This window comes from Tinamus guttatus, unplaced genomic scaffold, assembly GCF_059628265.1.
Source record: "Tinamus guttatus ecotype Peru unplaced genomic scaffold, ASM5962826v1 Tinamus_guttatus_pri_ptg000198l, whole genome shotgun sequence".
Lineage (NCBI taxonomy): Eukaryota > Metazoa > Chordata > Aves > Tinamiformes > Tinamidae > Tinamus > Tinamus guttatus.
This window is the reverse complement of record NW_028288732.1, coordinates 133,568-154,068: the sequence shown is the minus strand read 5'-3', so window position 1 is coordinate 154,068 and position 20,501 is coordinate 133,568. Positions and strand designations below refer to the sequence as shown.

At 45.3% G+C, this 20,501-nt stretch overlaps 1 protein-coding gene across 1 annotated transcript; it reads right to left on the bottom strand.

Annotated features, from left to right (window-relative positions):
* Positions 1–404: 404 nt before the first annotated feature.
* Positions 405–17,076, bottom strand: AP2M1 (adaptor related protein complex 2 subunit mu 1). Its single transcript, XM_010225797.2, has 10 exons — positions 16,958–17,076; positions 11,485–11,750; positions 9,937–10,019; positions 5,689–5,824; positions 5,444–5,585; positions 2,869–2,988; positions 2,209–2,344; positions 1,388–1,485; positions 1,181–1,292; positions 405–852 (listed from the first exon to the last, which is right to left on the bottom strand). Exons 1-10 carry the CDS (start codon positions 17,029–17,031, stop codon positions 718–720), a joined length of 1,302 nt encoding a protein of 433 aa, XP_010224099.1. The 5' UTR covers positions 17,032–17,076; the 3' UTR covers positions 405–717.
* Positions 17,077–20,501: the final 3,425 nt, after the last annotated feature.

Genomic DNA, 20,501 nt, shown 5'->3' with positions numbered 1-20,501 from the left:
ATAGAGGGGCCAAGTTTCCAATTTGTTTAGGGAAGAAAGTCTGGCTCAAGCCAGCAGCAAGTGGGGGTAAGTGCTCTAAGGACCTGAAATGCTGTGCCACCCACACACACACCAGCAAGAGTCTAAACCCTCATCCTTTCTGTTCACAAACCTTCTCATGGCAGGACTCTATACTGAAGACTTTGCAAGAAATATAGGAAGGTGGCGAGGTCTCCTCTGGTGGAGGCCTGACAAACTCACCACCTCAGGCATCTCAGACTGGCCAGCAACATCTACCACAACAGCAATAGCTAGTACAGAAGCCAGGGTAACTTCAATTCGGATTTGTCCAGTCTATGTTTAGGTCTACTCTACGGGTACATATGCACAAGAACTTCAAAAATACTAGGATTTGATGCAAGTAGTGAGACACCAACAGAAGAGGAGTTTAATGGTGGACGTTCCCTAGAAAGATCATGAGAGGATGGGAGTTAGACTAGCCCTTCCCGACCCTGGGACATGTGCAGGGATGCTGCCAGCATCCTGCTTTCTGACTCGGTTCTGAACTTCAGCTGCAGCACGGGTGGTAACTGAGACAGGCAGGCGAGTCCATTCCCAAGGTGGGCCACAAGGTCTTTCAATCTGTAGAGGGGCCAGGCAGATTTTTCTCTGAATGTACTTGAAGACTGAAGAGACACGTCGGATGGCTTGAAGAGGGAGCCCGCCAGCTTGCTGGGGCTAGCATCTGGTCTCGTAGATCCCACTCCTGCCAATGTACCTCACCCATTTTATCACATCATGGTCACTGTAGTTCAGCTTTGGCTCAAAGACTTTCAGGTAACGCACCTTCAGCCCGGAGGGTGCAAATGGGACCTATGAGAAAGGGGAAGGCAATAGAGAGCATTGGCATGGAGGAATTACAAAGTCTGCACACAAAATAGCCTGAATAACTACAGCCAAGTATCTAGGAGAGGGACACCAGTCACTTCCTTTCTCTACACCCTGTGTGCATGGTGACAAACCCCACTAGCTTTAGGGGCAGTTTTCTTCCATTAGTTGGGACACCTGTGTAGATTTGGGCTAGAAAGTGACAGAGCAGTCAGGGACAGGGAGGTCTCAAACTTCCATAGTTTCTGTAAGCGTAGAAGGGACTGACAAAACTTCTCAAGTTAGCTGTGTCCTGAAAGACAGACTGACTCACCTCAAAGTTCATGGAGATCGGGGGCCGAGCCCACTTCTTCTTGTCATTGGTGGGCAGCAGCTCAATCTCTGCACTGATCTGGGATTCCTTCATTCCAGCCATACGTTTAATCCTATCAGAGGAAGCCCAGAGGTGAACAAATACCCGAGTCTATTTGTTAGCTGTGCTCAGCACAGAGCCTCTGCCTTCCCAGCCCTGCCCACTTACTTCCAGACTATGGCATTCTCACTGGCCTTGTACTTTGCCTTCCCTTTCATACAGATGACTTGCACTCCACTGGTATTGAGGGGGGTTGGGATCCGCACCTGGAAGGAAGAGTCCAGTGAGCAGGGGCCAGGAGACTGCAGCCTGAGCACTCCAGGCAGGGTCACGGGAAGAGGTCCCCTCCCAGGACACTCCAGCTGCTGTCTTGGTCCCCTCAGCCTTCACATCTCAGAGTCCAGTTAGCTCAGCTACCGTAAGGCATCACAGGCTGTCTTTCTGCATTGAGAGAAGGCTCAAACAAGCCTTTAAATTCCACAGTGAGGAACAGGACACAGCCCTTCAGGATGCAGATGTGCAGCAGGAAACCTTAGTCAGACAGATGAGCTTGGGCAGGATGCAGGCAGATCATCCTGACTGAGTTCTGGGCAGCAAAAGCCCCTCCTCAAAAGGGGGCTAGACTGAGCATCTACCCTTGGCCTGTCTTAAACATCTCATAGCCCACTGCCTGTGTGATGTACTGTTAGACCCATGCAGACAGGACAACATGACTTTTTTAGAGTGCCAAAGCAGCAGACAGTTGTTTTGCACTCTTCCAGGCAGATACTGCAGGGAACGTATCCTCTGCCAAGGTACAGTGTTCTTGGTTGCTCTGGCATTGGCAACCAAGAACAGCTTCCACCTCCCTACTTCACAGGGCTTCGCCTCCAGCAGAGCAGCAAGGCACATGCCTAGGGCTTGCAGTTCACTTTTAGTCCTGTACAGACTTAAGGAATTATCTGTGAGACACAGTTCTTAGGCAGAGGCCTTAAGTTTTATTCTCTTACCTCTATCTTCTGGGCAAGCAAGGAAGGTTTGAAGTTTGATTTAATCACCACCTTCACTTCCAGTTTGGTCCGACCCACCTCCCGCACCAGAGGAATCACACGGAAGGGAAGGATGATGTCCTTAGTGGTTCGGTATCTGCAGGGAGAGGCAAGAGTGAACTCTGAGAAGAGCTAGCTCTTAGGGCCTCAAATTGGGACCTCACATAGGGTCCTTCCTAAGGGGACAGCCTTCAAACACAAGAACAGTTTAAAAGCATCAGCTATGAAGACAATCAATGCCAAATTGAACAGCACTTAGACTGTGCTGTCGTATGATACTGATGACTTCTTGAGTCTCAAGTTCAGTATCTTAGTCCTACAAAGTGACCCTGCTCGAAGATACCAGTTTTAGGCACTGCTAAACAGTCAGAGTAGGGTAAGGAAATCCACATCCAATACTATGGGTGTATAAAAACAAACATACATGGAGTCAGACGTCTACTGCATCTGTAAAAGGTCTCATAGGACACCTCAGACTGCTCTGTGAAAAGGAAGGGAGCGCGTGCTTGCTGTTTGCTCAAGGGCAATAACTGCCTGAAGAGGACTGTAACCTGGAGAGGTAACAGGACTGTAGCAGCAGGCAGATGCCAAGATCAGACTGTTTGCTCCCTATCACCGTACCTCATGAGTTCAAACTCTCCATCTGGTGGAATGAAGCTGATGCTCCTCTCAGAGTCAAACTTGCTGAGTCTCACACACTGGTGGAAAGTGCAGTCGTCGATGGCAATTGACTGTTTGCCACTAAAACAGGAGAGAGAGTTAAACAAGTGCGAGCTGCAGCCCCAGTGCCCTGGTGCAGGCAGAGTCTGCTCAGACAGAAGCTATTTTCTACAGAGCATGTTGCCATTGCAGGTGTCCAGGAAATGGGGAGGCAGGGAGAGATTTAGGGGACAAGGGCCTGCTGGGTTAGACTTCCTTTGTGTCACAACCCCAAGATCAGACCTGAAGAAGCTCATTTAAAAGAATTCTCTCCCTCCTCTAACCTCCTCTCTCAGGGAAGAGCAGCACCTTTCAGTCACAGCCAGGAATGCAATGCTCAGTACTGCAAGGGTAACTCTGCTAGCCCAAGTCTTCTTGCAGTGCAGCCCAAGGGGAGAAAAGCACTTTCCTTTCCACAAAGCTATCCCACTGCCACACAGCTGGAGATAACCCTGTTTGGAGTCTTGCTGCTCCAAAACTTCCTTACAGCTGAGGATTTCCACATTGCTAGCTAGTGGTTTGACTCAGGGCCAAACTCTTCCTCCTCAGGCCAGTGTGGCAACCAAGTTGCTGAGGACAAGAATATCTTGCCACAAACATTTTCAGTTTCTTTACTGCTAAAATCTGGCCAGCTAATGTCTGCGCAGCTAGGTGCACTGGCCAGTACTCAACCTGCACCGTGTTCCAGTCTGTCACCATCTTCCTCACTACTAGCCCCAGAGTTAGCAAAGAATGTCTCAGGTACTGAGAGGAGCTAAGAAGCGAGAGGGAGGCAACAACAGAAGAGGCAGTAGCGTTGAGAAGGCCCAGCAGTGCAGAATGACATTTAGGCTGCCTCAACTACTGTGAACAACGGGACCACTATTTAAGTGCGAAGAGATAGTAGTATAAACAACATGGGCCCTACTGAGCCCTCTCGGCCCTACTGAGATCAACCATTACCTGCACATGTGATAAGCAGACCCAGAGCGGCTGTTTGAATGGCTGAATTCAAATGGTTGTTTGAATGGTTGTTTACTTTACACATCCCAGCTGTGTGGCTTGTGCTTCGTAAACTAGAATTAACCTTTTCTGGTCTATTGCCCAGGTGGCAGCCAACATTAGCAGACTTGTCTTTTGGTTTCTTTGGGGTGCTGCTAGGAAAGCCCTGCTGCCTAGCACTGGTCCAGGACTCAAGCAGATGTGCAGTACTGTCACATGCTAGAGGCCAAAACACAACTAACAGCTGCTCGTTTTGGTCACCTTATTACTACATACTTCTGGAAAATGTCATTTCCACACTCATGCCTACTGGAGAACAGCAGTTAGGGAGGGCCAGCCAGCAAGAGTCTCAGCTCCCTCCTGCTTCTGTAGCTTAAAACGGCATTTTTATAGCTGAAGGTACTCATGCAGCACAGAAGTTCTGTGACATGTTCGTAAGCCTGACTGTTCATAAGCTTACACAGATGACATTTTCACTAGAATACTTCCCCACCGGCCAGTCCATTTTACTAACTAGATCCAGGTACTGGAAAGAAGAATTAAAACATGACAGAGAAGTGATAGCTCTTGGCTTGGTTCTGAGAGAAAAGGCAAAGAGCAGCTTATCTCAGTTTATAGGAACCATCGTGGAAAGTGACTGAGATCTGAGTAACATGCACAAGTCAAAGCAATAGACAGGGAGGGAAGCAGAGTGCACACACAGCTGAAGCAGATTATCTACCTTCCCAATTCACTGGGGGCCAGCGCAAAAAAAAAAAAAAAAAAAAGTTGAGTCACAAATGGTTAGTGGGAAAAAATGGCAGTTCCTGTGCCTTGCTCTCTCCACCCTAGACTTTAAGGCTGGAAAAAGCATAACACCTGTCTTCAGCGTAAGATAGGTACTGACAGAGGCACAGCTGGGGATGAAGGCAGCCGGCCACCAGGGTGAGTCTCCAGGCCACACTGCCACTCACCATCCTGCACCAACAGGAGGGGCTCACCCAGAGATTAGTCCTATCAGCTGTTCCACTTAGTGGGAACAGTCTGGGTAGAGCATTTTATGGCTGGAAGGGTTCCCTCACTGTTCCTTGGCAGTGCTACTGCTGTAACCCGTAAGGGCCTCTATATCAGCTAGAGCTGCTAGAGATTCTGGGAGATTTCTTTTTTTTGGGGGCAGCGTGGGGAGAAGGTTTCCAGCTGTAAAAACTCCACATTTAATACTATATTTGAGTCTTAATACTTCAAGAAAGATGACAACCCAGGAGTTCCCACTGCTCCTGACATTTGCCTGTGTGTAGGTGTCAGACACCTAAGATGACCCCTAACCTACACTGGCCCTGCTACAGAGAAACCCTTTATACAAGGCCCTAAAGTTGTTATCTTGCACTATAACTGACCTACCCAGAAGAAAAAAATAGCAGTAATACCTGAAGGGAAGGAAAGATAAGCATCATTGGTCAGATCAGAACAGCTACTAAGTGATGCCCTTCCACAAGGGTCCCAGGTGGCAAGTGGCTTTTACCCCAGCACTTCTTACCTTTTCCCCGTTTCATCCGCAGTCCCTTTGCCCTGTTTTTCGATGACAATCTTGTCATTCATGCCAAACTTGCACTCTGGCATTCCACTCAGATAGCTCTTCATCACCACTCTGCCAGAGACATGGGCACTCAAAACTTGACCTAGCATGAGAAGAACTCAGTTCAGAACACATACAGGTCATACAAGTCTCCCCTTATTACCCTGAAAGGGGAGAAGGACAGCAGCTTAGCACCTCCCACTTACCCTGGGGGGACATCAGGAGATTCACACTCTCTAGCACATCAAGAAACAGCTCGTTGCGACGATATTTGATCCCTTCACGTCTCCATCCAATCTGCCCAGTCACCTGGCTGGTGATTTGGGACTGCTCCTCCTTGGTCTGAAGGAAAGGAGATGACAACTTAAACCTCTAGATAAACAAGACTAAGGAAGCTTGGTCTAAATTAAGAGAAAGCACTTGCTGATTACAGTACACAACTGCTTTTGCCACTCAGACGTGCTGTCACATATCCCATGACTGGATCACCAAACATGCGCTCAATGCAGTGAATTCTATGCCTGACTAGAAATTAGTCCTCAAGACAGCAGGAAAATTTCCATCTCTTAACTTCCATTCTATTTACTGCCTTTCTGGGCACACTTCAGGTGTGAAAGGGTGCACTGATGACTTAAGTCATGTTTGACAGACCATTATATTAATCTGTAGGTTAGAGAAGAGGCAGCTGCCAGGCCACTTTGTCACCCTTGTCCAACATGAGACTGTAGAGCCATGAGGCACCCAGTCTCCAAGGGCTGCTTCTTGCCAGCATGCAGTTTGGGACAACAATTCTGCGCTGACATACCTAGTAGCGTTTAGGCTACAACCCTCCTAAAAGCATTAAGGATTATGTTGAGAGGCACAGCGAGGTCTCCTACCTGATGCTATAGGCGGGGTCCAGTCACACGCAGAAAGTGAAGTAGTAGATGTATAGCAGCAAGTGTGGCGCACACAGGGTTAACAGGCAAGCAGGTCAATAGCAAGAAAGGGGAGGAAGGGAGAAAAAGGCAGGTTAGGCTTAAGGCTACCTCAGGACAGGAACAAAGCAGGTCAGCTCATCACTAGTTAGGCAGCAAAAAACAAGGGAAGAGGCTTTGATCTTTAGTTCAGGAAACCCAGTACTCCCAACAGTGAAACGGCTTTTCAGGCTTGGTCTATCAAGTACCACTCAAACAGGAGGATGGAGTGACAGACAGGCTCCCTGTAACACCCCTTCCAGTAACGCTCCTATGCGGAGCAGACATCTCATGTTGCGATTCCTAAAACAAGCCCCAGATGTTCACTGTGGCACAGGATCAGTCAATGAAGGGTACTGTGTACCCAACACTATGACCATTTTAGTATCTTATAGGAAGCAGATTTATTAGGCCTCTTAACAGACATAAAGAGGTATCTCTGCCCCTTCAACCAGAAGAGAAGAAAGCAGAAATGGCCCCTACGCCAGCAGCCTTGCACTGTGGCCGCAGGGTGGCAGTGCTTGAGCTCGGTTCTAAACCAGCAGCAGTTCTGTTTCACAGGGCTCTTGTCATAGACCTGGTCACTGCTTGAGCTGGCCAAACCATTACAGAAACATCTGAGAGAGCCTTTTTTCATTCCATTGGAAACTGCCTAGATTAAATGCTCGATGCAGTGTAAAGAAACTCCCTTGTTTGTCCCACAAAATAAAAAGCCTCCTTATTTGCCTTATTCAGCACTTTGTCCAGGCTTGAGAAAGAGGAAGGAGGGGAACAAGCAGACAGACTACTCTACTCCAGCTTGCAAAGCAGCATCAGTCACTCCAAAGGACTCTGATCACGTGCAGAAGCTCTCTTCTCCTGAGCAGGAGTGTTGTGAATGTCTACTGGCTGCTACAAAAGGGGACTGGGTGGATCTGTCTGGAAGCAGAGGGCTGAGCAACGCTGAAAGCTGCAGTCACCCAGCTGCATATAAGGAGGACTTCACCCCAGTCTGAAATTATTCCAGACTGGAAGCTTCCCTGAACTAGACAACGTAGTCACTAAAACAGGGCAAGAATATCTAATTCCTTGATTACTCAGTTGCCAGCATGTTGGGTTATGTAAGAGACAGGCACTACCACACCTTATAGTTGGACTTGAAAGATCTTGAAGGTCTTCTCCAAACATAATGATTCTATGAGGTTTCCTGGGCTCTGGCAGACTTCCAGCTGGTGACAGACCTCTTCTAAAAAAAGACTACTACTGTATATCCAAGACTTGGAGAAAACTCCGAACCTAGGAGCTGAGTACATCAAACTCTCACAAAGTACTTTGAAGGGAAAGCAGCACTCGACTGGCTCACTAAGTGTGGGGAGACAGCAACTGAAGACAAGCAGCACACTGAGCATCACTCCACCTAGAGCAGCAAGGCCAAGTTTAACCCCTCCTGGAAGAAGGTACCTGAGCTGTACACTGTGGAAAAAGAGCGTGATCTGCAGCTGTACAGCCCCACCTTGCACAACAGCACCTCTTAAAAGTCATCTAGCATACTGCATTACTCTATTCCTTTGCAGTGTTAGGATATATCTTTATTTTTGAATGGGTCTAAGCTCATCAAGCCTGAAATGGCTCCTATAGCATACAGGGTGGCAATTCAAATGGCAGCAGCCCAGCAAGCCTCATTTTCTTTGAGAACAAAATGATAAGGCTGAGAGTTTGCCAAGTCTGCCATAATTGCAGATTTTAGTCTTCAAATACATAAAGACTTCAAAGAATGCACCATCATGAACCACACAGGGATAAAGGACTACAGATGACAGACCACCCTAGTCTCACATTTTGGCCTATAACATGTGCCAGAAATCAGATACAAATGAAGCAGGAGTTAGAAGCTAAGCGTAGCCAAGCAGAGAGCAGACATGGAAACTTGGCAAGTGTGGTCTGAATTGTTTCCCTGCCATACTGTGCCTGGAAAGGTTTGCTCGTGCTTCTTTCTAGCAGACTTGGGTTCCCACAATTCCAGGACATGGAGCAGAGTGGTTTTGCACAATTACTTTTGAGAATCTGTTGGCCAAAGCTTTTTTTTTTTTTTTTTTTTTGGTGGGGGAAGGGGAAAGTGGCTTGCATACAAATAGCTTAAGAGCTTGTCAAAACAGACTAAAGAGGAAAAAGGGGAAGGAAGCGAGGGTGGTGGTTAGTTTTAAGTTTTCCTAGGTACAGGAGCTGACTCAGCTACCCTGAGTGCTGACTGCTCAAACTGTCCCAGTGCAGAACACCAGAGTGGCTTATACTGGGGTTGAGGATGGGGACGAGTAGCGGATGCACTCACATCTGGCCACTGATACACATCCTTTTGCACGGTCATTTGCTGTTCTGGCAGGAAATGTGTCTCTTGGACAGCTGAATGCTTCTGTTTCACCTCTGGAGCCAGAGATGCACCTAGCCTTGCTACTAATTATATGTTTGAAAATAAATTCTTAGGAAAGCAGAGCTGATCAAAAGAGTTGAACCAAGTCTCAAGAGATTGTGACCTCTGCTTATCCTTAGCAAGAACAGTGGTGAGGCAGTTTGTTTAGCACTTTGCTTCCATTTACACCGTGGTGTCAACTCCCAGCGTCTCTCCCAACTCACCTACCACACAGGGGAGATGACCAAGTTTTAGACTGAGCCCTTGTTATGAATTGGAAGACCTTGTAAGATGGAAGGGTGCCACTTGACCAATGAGGCACACAAGAAACGACGCCTGTAACAATGCTTTCGTTTCAGAGGTCCAGCACAAACTACCTATGATGGCAAGTTAAGTTTTTAGGACTTCAGCAGGATTATAACTGGTTTAAAAAAATATTCCCAGGAATAGTCCAATTAAAATGTCTTTTACCCCCCAGTTTCCTTTTTCCCCTGACACAATGATATATTTTTCTTAATATTCTTTAATAAACTTTGATGAAAGGATTGCTCCTGTGACAAATGCACAGTATTGCAACCTCCTGTGTAACTTGAAAAAGCCAAGACTGTATTGCTATGTCTGCTGGCACGTAAAGATGTTGGAAGTGGCAACAGATCACTGATTAAGAGGAACTTCTATGAGGCTGAAGAATATTCCATCACAAGGCAGACACAAAAGCACTAGGGGCCAGAGGAACAGACCTGCTCAATTACATGCACATCTAGGAGAACTATCTCTGATTCAGTATGTAGATAATTATTCTATCAAAAGCTTCATCTGACAAAGATCACGAGATTGAAGCCAGCAAACATTTATATGCAAGGGACTGGTGTTATCCCAGCCCAGGGCCCTTCCTCCCTCACCTCAGCAGGACCCAGCACACATCGGGTCACATAAATGCAGAGAATGAGATGGCATCAAGCCAATACTCCTGCCAGCATTTCCTCAAACTATTCAGACTACTCTCAGTGTAGATGCCATGGTCAGTTGGTAGTCAGAGATTGTACTTCTTGCACAGCCTTACAGAAATGAACCAGCAGAGCAGTGATGTAGCCACCAATCCCGCCAGTTACCTGACTCTTGATGCCTTGCTGAGTGATAAAGGTTTTCAGTGCCCCTGTTTCCGAGTTTTGGGGATAGCCAAAGTCCAGGATTTCTACAGAAGGGTAAAAAGCAATTAGCTCAGAGACACAGGTCAGAGCAGCAAGATACAAGCAAACCAATCATGCTAACCACTGTCTTATAAGCACAGAGCAAATTATTGCACAGATACTGCTTACATATTAAACCTTTCGACAAGTCCCTGGAGCATTCTGCACCCACAGAAGAAAAGCTTTGTCAAGCTGACACATTCAAATGAGAGATTCTACTTATTTATTTAGAGGAGGAGGGGAAGAGTGGGAGCTAAAGCTGTCTAGAGTTACAAATCTGCTTTTCTTTCCCCCTGTCTGAAGCAGGTCTGCTCTTCACATCTAAGTATCAGTTAAATAGAACAAGCATCCAGAGCACACTGAGAAGAGCTTTTTCCTCTCCCACAACATCCAGGGGTCAGTGAAGAGGCTTTAATCCAACAGCAGAATAATCCATCTTTGCAGCATTTTCTTTAGGCTTTGATTTTCCCATGAAAATGTAATAAAAGTCAAAACCTAAAAAAATAACAGCAGAGTAGTGACATTGCAGGGTGATCAATGTGACAACCAGCTATTAACTACAGACAGCCAATGCACTTCAAACCTCCGTCGAGGAAGGGAGTAGCCCGCACGGGATCCAGAGGAGACAGGAGCCCACAGACATGAACACTGAGTAACAGCACATTGGCAGGTGCTGATCTCGCTGTGCCTACTTAGAAGGCAGCACTGTCTGACCAAGGCAGAGAAACAGCAGCTTCTCCATCTGCCCAAGGGGAATAAAGAACCATCAGTCACTGTGACCCTTGGCTAAGAATCCCTGGGACACCCACATTTGTGCTCCTTGTCTAGGGAACAAGCTGAAGCATTTCTAACACAAAGTGTTCGTGTTATGCCAAACAAAGACAGCTCAAGGGCAGTTTCCACACATGGGCTGATATTATGGACAGCTGAAGGGACACTCTATCATTCCACAGTAAAAATTAGAGCTGTATCTTTGGGTTAGGTAGGGGTGGGACAGAGCAAGTTGGGTTTTATTGCTTTCTTTCTGTTCCCCCAGAATTGCCACAAAGATACTATTTAGAGTGGAAACTGTACTGAGTGTGACCAGGTGGCTGGAGCCAGCTGGGCTCCAGCTGAGATGACTGGCTTTAAATAGAGCTTCTGATAGTGCCATTCACACACCTCAGTATAAGGGCAGCCCTGCATGTACACAGGAACCACCCAGGAGCGGGGATCCAATACCAGCTGCCTCGTTTATACAAGCTCACAGCACCATGCTTCAGCTGAGCAGGCCACGGTTAACACATGGCTATGGGTTTAAGACATTATCTATAGGTGGAAGTAGAAAAGCAGCACAAGTCTTTTTAAATTTCAATCACACAATAACATCAAAAATATATTTTGATGATTATTTCTTCATGAGGCTAAACTAAAGGCTAGAGAATGACCAAGTGCAGTGCCTCACAGCAGATTAGAAGGGAAACGTCTTACCATCCAACAGCTCATAGATCAGCACAAAGTTGTTCTTGATGTTTTCCTCACTGATCTTCCCAAAGTAGGCAGTCATCACGTCACACATCTTGTAGAGAAACTCAAACACCATGGCAGCATTGACATTTTGCTTGGTGACGGCAGCCAGCCAGATGTTGGAGCGCTTGACATGGAAGAAACTGGTGCGGGCGATGTTGGTGACAGGCGAGCGTACCTGCTGCCGTGCGTGGATGACATTGACGCGGAAGGCGTCCACGGCATTCCGCCTACGAGATCACCACAAAGGGAAGTGAGCACAGCACGCAGAAAATAAACTGGCTGCATAGTTCTGCTGGCGGAACTACAGCCCGACGTTGAACTACGTACACCCATCCCTCCTGGGAAGGAGGCGTGGGGATGTCTTAGCCAAGGGGGCAACTGAAGGCTTCGAGTAGAATTAGACATCGAACCCTCACATAGTAAATAGCTACTGCTCTCTAAGGAGCTTTGCACTAACTAGCCACAGGAGAAGCTAACCTCCATCTGGAGTCAGATGGCTGAGAAACTTCCCTTTGAGTCATTTTGCTAGTGATCTACTGCCTGATCTACTGCCATAGCATACCACAGGGACTAGAACAGGCTGTGGCTCACTCAAAGAGCACAGATTTTTTTTTTTTTTTTTTTTTTTTTAACCAAATAGTTGGTTCCAGTCTACTCCACACACCCAGGCCTTCATACTCTTGCCCCAAGGCAGAGGATATCTATATCACGGGCAACTGTAGCTTTGAAGGCAGTTTCTCACAGATATATCACTGATGGGGGAAAAATAAAAAAATATATATGTATATATAAAAGGAGAAATCAGCAAATCCTAACCTGGTCATCTGACATCAGTGCCCAGGTGCACGCTAAAAGGGAAAACTGCTCTTGAAAGCTTTAGTTCTCAGATCCATCTCACCTCCACACCCCAGGCACTACGGAGGGCAGGCTCAAAGCAGCAGGCAGGATTAGGAACCTTCTGAGCTTTCCAGTTACAGTGTCCTCTCAAGTCTGCTGTGCTCTGGAGCAGCTCTCTGGCAGGCAGACTTATGGTCTCCATGGTACAGCATGCTAGTGACAATGCATAACATGCACTGGATGGTCTAATACCATTTATTATAGTAAGAAAGCTCTGCACAGTGCAGAGAAACTACTGTGCAAGTTTCACCTGCCATGACCGTTAATTCAAGCCTTTTTCCACTGTCCATGCTAGTGATGACATGGAACAAATCCTGTAGGTACAAGGGATGTACAGGTGACATTCTGCATAATAGCTTTTCCATGCCAGAGTTATGTTGTCCTGTAACTACTAGTCAGGATAAGTTTCCTAGATTTAATCTACAAACACTAAGAACATCAGCAGACATCTGGAGGTTTTCAGTGAAAATCTTGAGACTTCAAGCAAAAGTCTAGACACCAGTTCAAGACTCATCTAGTTGTGCTTCCTTCATAGTCTTCTTTAGAGACTATGTGGAACACGGATCTCCCCACTGCAGCATCAAGGACAAGATATGATTTTTCAGAACCATATTCAGAAGCAGATATTAATAATATCCTTGGAAGCTGTGATACAGGCATACAGAACCCCACAATCATTGAGAGTTATCAGCAGTCCAGTAGATGGTCCCACATGGGAAAAAACACAGGCATATTCAAAGGAAAATACGCTACTGTGATTGGTGTTAAGATTGCTCCCTGCGTACACATGCAGAAGCTTTGCCCCATAAGTGAAATTACAACTCTCAGAAACATTGCAGGTTTTATTGCTCCAGGACTCTTGTAAATGACTAAAATTCATATTTGATTTCTACCTTAAATTTTCTGCAAGAGTAGTTCAATCTGTTGTAAAACAACAATAACCAACTCCCATTTTTCCCATCCAGTAAGCCTTGCAAGGAAAGTACAGCTTGTTCTGGCCACTAAGCCATCCCTTAACCCAACAGAACAAATACCCAAACCAGGAGACTGGTTTATGCTAGAGGGAAGCCTCAGGTTGGTGAAGCTTTTCTAACACACACACAATTGCCCGCTGTGCAGTGCCATCAGGGCCTACCACGCGTCTCTTACCTATTGCTACAGCAGCCAATGAGATGGGATGGACAGAAATGGCGCCAGCGGAGAAAGGAGGAGTGACAGCAACAAGAGAAAGGGTTAGAAACACACACACAAGGCACAATGAATCCAAAGAGATAAGGAGAGACCAAACAGACCCCCTCCCCCTGCTCCTGGGCACAAGAGGCCAACAAGGTATTGCCTGGAAAATAAGCCGTGGCAGCAATGAAGCCCCTGCAAGGCACAACACTGGCATGCCATGGTCACATTGTCAGTGTTGATAGACTTGTGCTTGGTTCCATCTCAGGCTCAGTTTGATGTTTGGTCTAGATAAACTGCATCTATATCGTATCAGTGATATCCAGCATGCTCTGCAAAGGGGGGAAAAAAAAAATTCAAAGCCCTCAATCTGAGGCACAGTGGGGGACCTCACAGTATCAAGTACCTTCTTCTCAGTCTGCCTCCAAGTCTAAGTGGGCATTTCTATCACAATACTCATATGAAGCTGTTCAGACTGATACTTTCTGGATTGGTCTAGCCAACAAGGAAATCCAGCAAGTTTGATAGAGCTGGAGCAGGTCCAAAGAGACATGGCACAGCCTGCTAATTCAGACACTGCTCTATCCAGCTTACCCTTTTTCCTTAAGGATCAAGAACTGTAAAGCAGAAGTGATGTATTAGAAGTTCAGCAATCAAATGCCTACTATGTTTAAAGTACATGCAGTTTGTCATTTAAGCTGCTCAGTTTCATACACCTTATTTTTATCAAAAAGCTAAATATTTAGATGCAGGTAGAATCTCCCACTAACCATGTCACTGAAGAACAAGGCACCTGAAGGTCCCTCCATGGTATCCCGAATTAAATGCATAGTGCTTTGCCTATAGTTAAGAGGCTGCTTATGCATGCAGCTAGTTGCTGTATGGACTGATGCACTACATGCATTAAAGCCATTCTTTTAAATTGCAAGCAAAGAAAATTCAAGTTTTGTGCTATTTCTGCATTTAAACCAGTCAAGGGGATGGTTTCTTCATTGACTGCCACTTTGCTTATTAACATTTGAGCTAGTATGTGCTTATTTGGAGCTTTAAACTGCACAAAGGGAGAGTTTCTCATTACCACGAATAGCTTTTAATCTCTCCCGACAGGTATGTTGAGGCTTCAGAACACCAGGGGCTAGTGCCAAGACCAAGGAGTCTAAAGGGTCAATCACTCGGAGTCCACATGAAGACAGGCGGCAGCTAAGCTTGTTTCCAACACCAAGCACTTCAGAACTATTAAGGAATTGAGTTGCATGGCACCCTAAGGCTCTTTGCGTAGCAACAGAACTTCTACAGAGGCAACTACGAGCTTACAGTGTTGTGACAATTCCTTACCTCTTTCTGAAGGCCACACTACTAAAACTCTCAAACAGACTTGGTATTGATGTATCAAGACTAGCAAGTGACCAATATTCAGTTCTACTTTCCTACTATGGAAATAAATATACTAGTTCAGTTACTCTATTCCACCGCAACAACAAAAGACCGTCTTTCTAAAATGATTTGCTTTATAAGGTCGCATGTTAAATAATCACAAAGTTTCAAGGTCTGTATTAGAGTGAATCCAACACCGTGGGGAGCAACCTTGACTAACAGTGGGCATGAGCTCCACCTAAGTCACAAGACTGACAGAAAGGCACTCTCACGGAATTTGAGTGAAGGATTTCAATCAAGGCAACACTGAACTAAAAGTATAGTGAAAGGACTTGAACTTTGGGCATCCTTTTCCAGATGAAAAGGTTTTAAGACAGGGTGAAGCAGAATGTCTCATTTTCTACTCTTGCCTGGCCTGTTGGTTAGTCAGTACTTTTCACATATTGAACATAAGTCTCTCAGTTTACAAGAGCAATGAGCCAAGACAAACACAAGTGCAAGAGCACTACATTAGATTAACTTCACTCACCAGTTTACACTCTCACGGCAAGAAGTCTTTTCAAATTAAAGTTGATGAATTTCTGAATCAACATCAGTTCGAGCACAACTATCTTAAGTGCTCCAAGTTTGCAAGCAATAGAAGAACTTATTGCCAAAAAACTAGTTAACAGTGTCCCTAGCCAAACATGACACATTCTTGAAACTTACCTATTATATAGCCTGACCTGCTTCAGCCACCATAACACCTACTAAGGAGAACTTTACAAAGGCAGATTGGGCATGTTAACTGCTTTGAAGAGCTTCAGCAGCAAACTCTCAGAAGAGCTGGCGCAGCAGAGGATAGACAGGAACTTTGCAGCCAATTTTATTTTTACATTTTTTTTTAAAAAACAGCTTTACCTCATATTTAAGCACTGGACAATCCACAACCATCTTTGGACTGGAGCAGTTTGAAGGCAAACTTGCTTGACAGTTTAGTGTCATTTGCGGCAACCAGTTATCTCACAGCACATACCACCACTGTGCATCTTGGAGACTTTTTCAGAACTATACCGTGTCCTTAATGAGCCAAAAATGATGTTTGTTGTGCTTGTGATTAACTCCTACCACTCTCGTGCTTCCATTAGTTAGGTTTTGACTCTGCTAAGATCATTTCCTAACTTCCACTTAATGCAGAATACTAATGAAAAAACACTAGAAACAGTCCTGGCATGTGAGAAAGTCACTTATGGTTTTTGGCCAAGCAGTACAATCACTTGATATTAGCTTCCCTAAAGCACTATCTACTGCCCACAAAACATGAAGTTTTACTTCCCAGACAGGAACTCAATTGCAACCCAAGGAGCGTACAGATCTAGTCTAAATGAGCAATGTAACACTGTCTGAGGTGCAGTGAGACACCTGCAACCTACTGAAGGCTTTCAGAGTTTCCCATGACTTCACGTACCCCACGGATACATGCTTTGTACATGCAAAGCAGCCAAGACCAAAAACGTTCATTTTTCAGAGTACACAGGTAGTAACGGTGAGACTGTTCGCAGAGGTGATACCTTTGTAGGGTACCAATATCAGGGACAAAGTTTTCTGCATACCTGTACTTAATGCTAGAAACTTGTGATTGAAACCCAAATCAGAACCGTGGTTACAGGGCATGGAAGTTTCTACACTACTACTCTTGTATAAAAAAGTGAGGCTGGTAGGCTCCTGCCGTGGCTGTTGAAGCATTCAGAGTGATGGTCAGATCTTTACCATCTGAAAAGAAGTCCTAGCTTTGCCTGCAAGCCATCCTTTGCTACCATCTGAAGTTGATCAGTGCTTAGTAAACTCCTGAATATTTCTGTGCTAAGCCTAGAGCAGCAAGTTGAGTTGCAATCTCACATGCATGCACAGCTAATAAAAATAATAAATAAAAAAGCAAGCAGCTCTGGGATGTTGCCTGCACTGAAGTGAGGTAGAAATGCAAAACCAAGGATGCAGCAGAAGCACTTACCCAATGTCATCCCGGTAGACTCGAGAGATTAAAACCTCTCCTTTGTGATTATAGATGAATAAGCCTCCGATCATGATGGAACTTCAGTCTTCCCTTTCCATGTTGCTTAAGACCTGAAGCAATAAAGTGCACGTTAGGCTGCATGGCAATAAGCAGTACAGCAGACACAGATTTTGACATCCATTTGCTGTTAGTCAGCGTATAGATAGCTTTGTGCCACACACACAGCCCCAGGCAGAGAGAGAAGTTACTCCTTACAATACCTGTGAGACTTATCCTATGGAGTTAAAAGATTAGCTCCTCTTGCCAGAGCAGCATTCCAAAGATTTTGACTTTAGATCAACTCTTTTGGCAACTGCTCTATTACCACTAAACCAGATACAGCACTGGAGATTAGAAAAAAAAAAAATCCACTCACACACTTTAGTTTGTTCAGAGGAACTCCAACCACCAAGAGAGTCAACTCCACCATCCTGCTACCCAGGCTAGCTATACCACAGCAGCCAAATTCCTTGACCTGCAGCTCTACAGGAGATCTCAACCCTGTATCAGTAACCTTACATCTACATACTAGCCTCAGAGGTGTACTAAAGTTAAAACAATCACATCAAAAATTATTCACATTTTTGAGCTGAGGTAACAAAAACTCTCCATCACCTTGAAAACTATTGCAAATAACACTGCTAATATGTAAATTTAAATATGCAGAGTGTAAACATAGGTAGCCACAAACTGTGGTGGCCCAGCAGGGCAGCTAACTACTCAGGAGTTGCTTGGAAGTGCCTCATCCTTCCAGCCTGAATGGGGAGCACAGACATCTCTCCTTGCTTAGAAAAGACTGTTAGAAACAGTGGTTTACTCTGGGAGGTAGATGGATTCTTATTGCTGCAGTTGGAGACTATACTACTTGCTCTTCTGGGGTTTCATTTGGAAATTGCTTTCCTAATGCAGAATACAGATGTACCATATGGTACCATAGGTACACAGATGTACCTACACCCTTCCAAATCCAAGGAGCCAGTACAGGAATCCTGGCAAGGATCTCAGTGAGCAGCTTCCCAAGCTTGCCTTTAGTACAAATTCAGCTCAAGAGGTTAGGTCCAGGTGAGTAAATACAGCTACCGTGCATCCAATAATACAGATCAAAGCGAGGCATTGAGTGTTATGCAATTTGTAGACAGGCCTGAAGCTTAAAATAAACACCAAGACAAATGAGGGCTTATTTCTTATTCCATTCATCAGCATGGATAAAACCGTAATGAAGCTCTAAGTAGTCAGGCCTCCCTCTTAAATGCAAGGAAGATACAGGCTCAGCATTAGGAGCAAGCCATGATCAGAGAAGCTGGGGTCCCTCTAGTTACTCTGGTCTCTGGCATCTTGCCTGCTTTTTCAAAAAGGAATTCCATGCATCCATGTTTCGGTTTCTGTTGATATCTACCTGCAGCACTGAGCTATGGGTGTGAGCTCTGCATCACGGCTCAGATGGCAGTCTGGTCACAAGGTACCACTGCAAGGGAAGACCTCATCCCTGAGCCACTTAATTGGGGCTACCATCTCAGAAGTCACCCCCTGAAACTGCTAACCTTCTCTTTCTTTAGAGGAAGACTAAAGAGAGCTACAAAAGCGGCAGTGTCTTATGCCTCAGTAACATCTCTAATACAGCTCTTTCTCAGATGAGAAGGATTCCTGTAGTTATATGTCCTACTTTGCTTAGGTGCAAGCCACAGTATGTCCTCTAGCAGCTGCTTGGGGCTTAGCCCCCAAAACAGCACAAGTGCAATAGGACAAGTGCATGAAGATCATAGAGGTTCCTCAGCTTGACACTGCACAGCAGCGATAACGAACCCACGCCACGCTGCTGTTAGGGTGGGTTGGCTACACCCCCTTTCCAGGGGGTGGGAAGGACAGCAGCTGCCTGGTGACAGGGGACTGATACGTGCTTGCGTTGGGACACAGCAACAACGAGGTTGAAGCGACCTAACCTCAGATCATCTCAAAGGTCAGAGGAAAAACACAAAACCAAAACACCAGCAACAAAACAAACAGAAGCAACACATTTATCAGAGGATGAAAGGATTTCCACAGTAGCCGTCTGCACTATTAACAGTAACATATCCTCAAAAGTTACGTTGCAGAAGCTTAAGCCTGCATTGAAGGAGGAGGCATTGCAGATCCAAGTTCTCTGCAAGACAAGATTCTCACAGGACAGCCATTACTTATTTCAGGTTAAAAAGAAACAAAAAACACACACATAAGCCTTTATACCAGGAGCAACATTTGGTGGCTACACTTAAGGAGTCCTCAGAGTATCTTCAGCTACCAGATGGCTTCTGCTTTCTGAAAGAAAAACCAAGTCCTTAAGTCAGAAACTCAAGAAAATTTATCTGTGTTTCTCACCGCTCCGCAGTGAGCTTGCTGACTTACTCCCACACTGTAAAGTGTCAGCAGCCACTCGAGAATAATATGCTGCCTCTTGCCACCTGCTCAAAGCTGCATGGAGCACTGTAGTCAACATTTTTAATGGCCTGAGGCTCCATCTATCACGGAAGAAGCTTTCAAACACGTTTGAAAACCATTTTCTGTAGCAGCAGAGCATAGTTCAATTCAGACTTCAACATGCTGGTGGTAGTTCAGCTCCAACACCTCTGCCTCAGTACTGCGGAGCTCCCAAACCTCACCTAGAATTACTGCTTACATTCCCACTAAATGCAGTATGTAACTTCAGGCCATGAATATTACATGACACTCTCATGAAAAGTCTCTTGCACCCCCCTGCAGCAACCAAACCAATTAACCCAGAGCCAACACTGAGACACCCACATAATTACAGAACAAGGAAAGCCTTATGAAGCTTCACATTGCCTTACACAGGAGGAATGAGTCCACACAGCACAGAAGGCAACAAGGCCAACAGCCCCTCACCAGAGGACAAAAACCATCCAATTGGTCAGAACCAAAGACCTAAGAAAGTGAGAATATCACAGTCGCATGAATGAAACATATTTCCCTAACTGGGATGTGGGAGGCCAGAAATTGGCCTCCTGCAAAATTAGTATTTCTTCATTCCAGATAAGAGACAATGATATCTCTTCAGACAGCTACCATGTTGATTTCCACATTCAGATACAGACTATTGCTACTACAAGTAGAGTTCCTGCATCCTCTTTAAGACTTGCGTTCTATGGCATAAAGAATTTCCTGGAAGCTTATGTAACTAGTCAAGACTGGATCATTGAATCCCACAGCCCTTTCCAGAAGATTCCTAGAAAGCATATCCTACTATTAAAGGAGAAATAAAAAAGAAAATCTCCAACACACAATCTCCCTCTTGGGTTTTAATGCCACTTAAGTTATTTATTCTATTTTTAGCATGAGGAAACACCTGTTTTGATGAGCACCAGGATCAGACACACAGCATACACAAGACATAGTACCTTGTTAGCAAGACAAGGCAATTGCTTTCTGAAAAAAAATAATACTAAAGAAACCCAATAATATATACCCACTACTACAAAATGGGTAGAGGATTGTGCAACAAAAATTT